General features: G+C 43.0%; 1 protein-coding gene across 1 annotated transcript; it reads left to right on the plus strand.

Annotated features, from left to right (window-relative positions):
- Positions 1-2,740: 2,740 nt before the first annotated feature.
- LOC125549036 (uncharacterized) lies at positions 2,741-4,591 on the plus strand. The gene is made up of 2 exons (XM_048712537.2): positions 2,741-3,085; positions 4,209-4,591. The coding sequence occupies exons 1-2, from the start codon at positions 2,901-2,903 to the stop codon at positions 4,456-4,458; spliced, it is 435 nt and encodes a 144-aa protein (XP_048568494.1). The 5' UTR covers positions 2,741-2,900; the 3' UTR covers positions 4,459-4,591.
- Positions 4,592-5,894: the final 1,303 nt, after the last annotated feature.

Here is a 5,894-nt window from a genome sequence, read left to right on the forward strand (position 1 = left end):
ATGTACCTTTCTTCCAAAAATTCCCAGTCCACTCCTCTTAAAGTGGAGTAGCTTACTGGTACTCCCAGGTATTTCATGGGGAAGTGTCCAATTTGACAATTAAACATATCAGCATATGTTGTCAGAATATCATCATCCCCACCAACACACAAAATCTAACTTTTCTAGAAATTGATTTTCTATCCTGACATTAATTCAAACATATAGAGCAATATTTTCATATTCAGAGCTTTCTCAGGGTCATGCTCGATGCAAATCACTGTATCATCAGCATACTGCAAGATGGCCACACCATTTTCCACTAATTCAGGGGCAAGCCCAGTAATCAGTCCATTATTCTGCGCTTGACGCACCATTTTGGACAAACATTCAGCTGCAATTTTGAACAAGAAGGGAGAGATAGAATCCCCTTGTCTAACTCCTTTGTGACTTTGGAAATATGGGCCCAAAGTGTTGTTTAATTTGACACTAACCGTACCATTTTGAATGATTTTCTTCATCCACCCGCACCAAGTGGCGCCGAAACCTCTATTTTCTAAGCTTTGTAGCAAAAATTCCCAATTCACCTTGTCATAGGCTTTCTCGAAATCTAGCTTAATGACAATCCCTACTTTCTTCTTAATATGGGTGTAATGTGAGATCTCAAGGAGGGACATGATCCCATCCATGATGTGCCTGTTTTTAATAAAGGCATTCTGGTGTTTACTGAACAACACATCAGCGAAGGGAGCTGCTCTATTATCTAGAACTTTGGTGATCAGTTTGTAGGGGCATCTAAGCAAGCATATGGGTCTGAATTGCTGAATCTTGTTAGCTCCGTTAACTTTTGGGAGCAGGGTGATAATGCCATAGTTAAGCCTATGCACATCCAATCTCCCCTCATAAAATGCTAAGAAAAGATTTATTATATCTTTTTTAACAATCTCCCAACAATGCTGGTAAAACTCAGCAGGTATATTGTCAGGCCCTGGGGCTCTGTTACTGTTCATCGAGAACAGCGCTGTGTTAACTTCTTCTTCTTTAGAAAAAGGTCTAGTCAAGATCAAATTATCAGCCTCATCTAATCTCTCGTTATCCCCCCAGATTTCAGGGTCAAGTAAAAATAAATTCCCAGGGGATGGACCAAACAAAGACTTATAAAAGTCAGTGGCATGCCTTAAAATATTATCTGTTCCTTCAATAGTAACGTCACCTACATTCATTGAGTGAATGGTGTTTTTCCTCTTATACCCATTAGCAATTTTTTGATAGTAGGCAGTATTACTATCTCTTTTAAGCAACCAGCGTTCTCTAGATCGTTGTAGCAGAAATAGTTCCTCATTGATCAAAATCTCATTTAGCTCAACCAACAACTCAGTTTTCTTACAAAAGATACCAGGACCCATATTTCCTTTCTGTTCCTCCTCCTGAATCAGTCTCAGCTCTTCTCTGATTTTCTTTTTTCTGATTTTTTCATGACCGGATTTATTTGATCCCCATCCTTTGAAGAATTTTTTGAACCGTTTTAATTTGATATTTAGAATATCAATTGGGTCAGTGGCTTTTACATACTGATTCCAGATTTTCTCCACTAAGGGAAGAAACTCATCTGATTTCAACCAGCTTAATTCAAATCTAAACTCTCTTGTCTGTGGAGATCTGACAACATGGTTGTCAGAGGACAGCAAAAGAGCGTTATGATCTGATACATCTCTGACCATTTTCCTAATGTTGACTTGAGGGAAAATGTCCTCCCAATCACTACTCATAAGGACACGGTCTAATTTTTCCAGAGTTGGATGGGATTGGCCATTGGTCCAGGTGTACATCCCCCCACTCATATAAACCTCACTCAAACACATAGCATTGATCACAGAGTTGAACAAATCAGAGTAAAGGGTATGTTGCCATGGTTTGTTTTTCCCCCAGCATGCCTAATAATATTAAAGTCTCCCCCAATAAGTAAAGGGGATGATATATGGCTACAGAACTCAGAAAGTTTAGTTAGAAAGTCATCCTTATATTTATCATGAGCAGCACCATATACAGTGCAAAGAGTCCACTTCTTTTTTTCTTTATTATCAAAGAAAGAAGCTTGCAGGATAAACCTGCCCTTTTTCCACACTACTCCCTCAAACATTTCTTTTCTCACTCCACAAAGGATTCCCCCAGATCTGCCTATAGATGGAACAAAATCTCATTCATATGTCTGGTATGGGTCAATTTTTCTAAAGAAACTATCCAGATAACTTTTTTTGTGAGTCTCTTGTAGACCAATAAAGTCTAGGGAATGATCTCTAATGATGTGAGAGAGACAGGAGCTCATTCATTTCTTTCCTTCCCCCCTATAATTATAAAAGAGACCTATCATTTAATACCAGTATTTTTTCTCCCCCTCCCTTTGGCGGCCCTGGAATGATGGACAGGGCTACCAGGTTTTTTCTTTCCACCCCTATCAGGGTTTTGACTCCTAGTCACTGGCCTAGAGATAACCACATGGGCTTTTGGGTTTCTCTTTTTCCTAGACCTGACCAAGGTAAATTCCTCTTCTAACTCATCTACATCTTCTGCCCAATCATCACTGACAGGAGTTATATCTCCTTTGCCATTAGTGATGTATAACATTTTACCTTCTACACCATTTTCAGATATTGTATCTGTTTTTCCTCCCTCGCTCCTGATCCTTTCCAACTCTCTTAAGATATCAATACTAGCAAAATTATTATCAGGGATCAACACTCCCATTTTAGTTGACCTGATGGGCCCTGCGTCAGCCCACCGTCCCTCTCGTCCGTCCCCCACTCCCCTGAGCCGGAGCCCCATATCGCCTCGCGCCTGCCACACTCCCTGATCCTTCCAAGTTCCAACAACCCAAAAAGAGAAAGAGACGAGCGGCAACCGGAGGAGGCTGGTGGTGGGCGATGGCGCGGCGCGGGCGTGTGGAGCTGCGGCGGATCGAGAACCGGACGAGCCGGCAGGTGCGCTTCTCCAAGCGCCGCTCGGGGCTCTTCAAGAAGGCCTTCGAGCTCGCGCTCCTCTGCGACACCGAGGTCTCGCTGCTCGTCTTCTCCCCCGCCGGCAGGTTCTACGAGTACGCCTCCTCCAGGTGCATGATGCTCCCTCCCCCGCACTCTGTTTAGCTGCTACAGTTACTCCTCGGTCCTTCAGAAAACTAGCTCTGTTTTCAGCCATTTTCTGCAGTTTCGCTCTGGATGCTCTAACTAGACATAAGCAATCCATGGTTCCTTAACGGATTTCGTTCCTCCTACCTAATTGTGTAGGGTATGTATTTTTCATTTCGATTGACTATTCTCAAGCACTACAGATAGTTCAATGATGTAGCTGCATCTTGACTCTTGTGACAATGATCCTCAATGTTTTCGTTCCTATATCTTGGTAAATGATAGGTAAAACAGAAAGGAAAGAAAACTCATTGGCTACTTCGTAATGCATGTGGCTTCCTTTGATAGTTTCAGCATAGGTCAGAAGAAGTAAACTGCTAGTACATTTTCTTAATTCAGCATAAAGGTAGACGTGCTACTGTGCTATACAGTAAATTCGCAAAAAAAAAGTGCTATAGAGTATAGACCTTGACTGAATAGAACTGTCCTGTAATGTAAAGATAGCAAAAGAAACATGCACCATTGATATTTACCGTAATACAGCAACAAGTGGGTTCTTGTCAGTTTTCTGAGAATTGTGTCGCTTATTCCATAGCATTAGTTAGACTGTTTGCATGCAGGCTGCCTGAAATGACAGACAAAATGGAGACATCAGAATAGATCCTGTCAGTTAGCTGCAAACACGAAATTAAGTTTTGGAACAGGACCTTGTTGGAGAGTAAAATCAATATACAAAGGCTGCCATGAGAGTTCAACTTCAACCAATACGGACTATTTACAAGGCAACTTACTATACATATTAAGGGGCTGTTTGGTTGCAGACTAGTGGCGCCACATTTGTTTAGCCGCACTTGCGGCGCGCCACGAAGTTTGGCGTTGAAAACGAGCGCCACAGAGTGTGGCGAGAAATCAACTGCAAAAAACACTGCACGTCTGTGGTGAACCTAACTTTAGGAGGCAACCAAACGGCAGCCTAGGAAGCTGTGGCGCGCCGCACCTTTGGCATGGCAAGGTGCGGCCGGCAACCAAACAGCCCCTAACACATGGTATTATTGTATCCTCTGAACCACTTACGTACAAGCTTTGCTTTCTGTCGCTGGACTGCAGATGCTGGCGCAAGGAAATAGCGGCGCGGGCACGAGTGCGAGCGGCGAGAACTCCAGTGATCCTAGCGACAGGAGGAAGGAAGGACTTGAGCTGTCTATGTGCAGTGCATGTAGTATTTGGTAAAAGCAAATCTCTGTTACTGATGCCACACTCTTCCCCAGTTATTGGGCATGAAAGAGTTGAGAAGGCTGCTGCTTGTAAGGTGCAGCAGGGCAGAAATGGCAAATTCAATAAAAGGGTGCTTGGTTAATAGCAAGTGCCTGTGCGTGTTCGTGTGTGTGTGTCATTGTGCTTTCCTAATACTGTGTGATGTGTTCGTCTCAAAAAAAATACTATGTGATGTTGATGTTAACCTATCAGCCTGTTGCCTTTGGTGTAGTCTATGTGCAGTGCGTGTATTTGGTTCAAGCAAAGCTCTGTTGCTGAGGCCACACTCTTCCCCGGTTATTGGATATGAAAGAGTTGTGAAGGCTGCTGCTTGTAAAATGCAGCGAAGGCAGTAGGGGCAAATTCAATAAAGGGTTTTGCAAAAAGAAAAATCAATAAAAGGGTGATGGGTTAATTCCAACAAGTATGCGTGGCCTTTCCAAGTTATTTGTTGCTTGTTCTGTTGCATTACCTTTTGTGCTTTGCTAAGGTTGTTTGTGATGTTCATGTTAACCTATCAGTCTGTTGTCAGTCTTCACTACACAGGTTATGCGCAGCTAGTGAGAAATCAGTTTATGTTGATGCACCTTATATAACCTGACACAGATGCTACCTCTCCGAGTAGTTTTTCATTCCATTCCATATTGCTGATTTTTTTTTCTTTTTTCGCTCGGAGTAGTAGTATAATTTTTCATTCTGTGGCCCTAAATAAAAACCCTGAAAGAAAAGAAATATATTATGGATCGTGTAAGCTGGCTGTGTTGCCATCATGGAGTGTAAATAAGAACATGGCACAGCCTAGAAAACAGTAAGCAAATACCTGAACCAGGCAGGCATTCAGGCCTCTTTTGGTTCATAGGATAGGATTATCATAGGAATAGGAATCTTGTAGGAAATGAGATGACATGTATCTCAAATCCTATGAATAGGAATAGGAAACAAGATGTCATTTGGTTGACACCAAAGGAATTTTTCCATTGAGTCTAGGCTCTTTTTTATTTTCCTATGAAATGTGGAGGATAGGAACCAATCCTATATAGGAATAGGAATCCATTCCTATGAATCAAATGGCTCTAAAGAAAAAAATCCTATAAAAATCCTATCATCTAGAATTCCTATGAAATTCCTCTAAACCAAAGGAGGCCTCAGTATGCAGGGTCTGTTAATCGATCAAACCTCACAGTAATCTCACCAATCAGTTCCGTCGCGTCTGGAGCCGCTGGAATCTTTGGCATGCGCACATTTTAGCAAGTGCCTTCCCTGCGATGGAAACAGAGCGAGCCTCAAGAAAAATTCGAACATCAATGTACGAGTACTAAACAACAGCAGGAAGCCTTCAAGCACCGGCGTGCACCTGAGATCCAAGTCTGCAGGCGCACGACGCGAACGCCCATCCGGCCGGCCTCCGGCAATGGCGGCACGCCAGGTTACCAGTTACCACCGGCGCTCGCTGGAGCAGGCCACTGCGCATGCTATTACTGGGGGGAGGCTTACACAACTCGGACAAACACCAGGAAGGAGGAAGGCGTCGTCGTCTTC

This window comes from Triticum urartu, chromosome 3A (genome assembly GCF_056163025.1).
Source record: "Triticum urartu cultivar PI428250 chromosome 3A, HENAU_Tu73, whole genome shotgun sequence".
Lineage (NCBI taxonomy): Eukaryota > Viridiplantae > Streptophyta > Magnoliopsida > Poales > Poaceae > Triticum > Triticum urartu.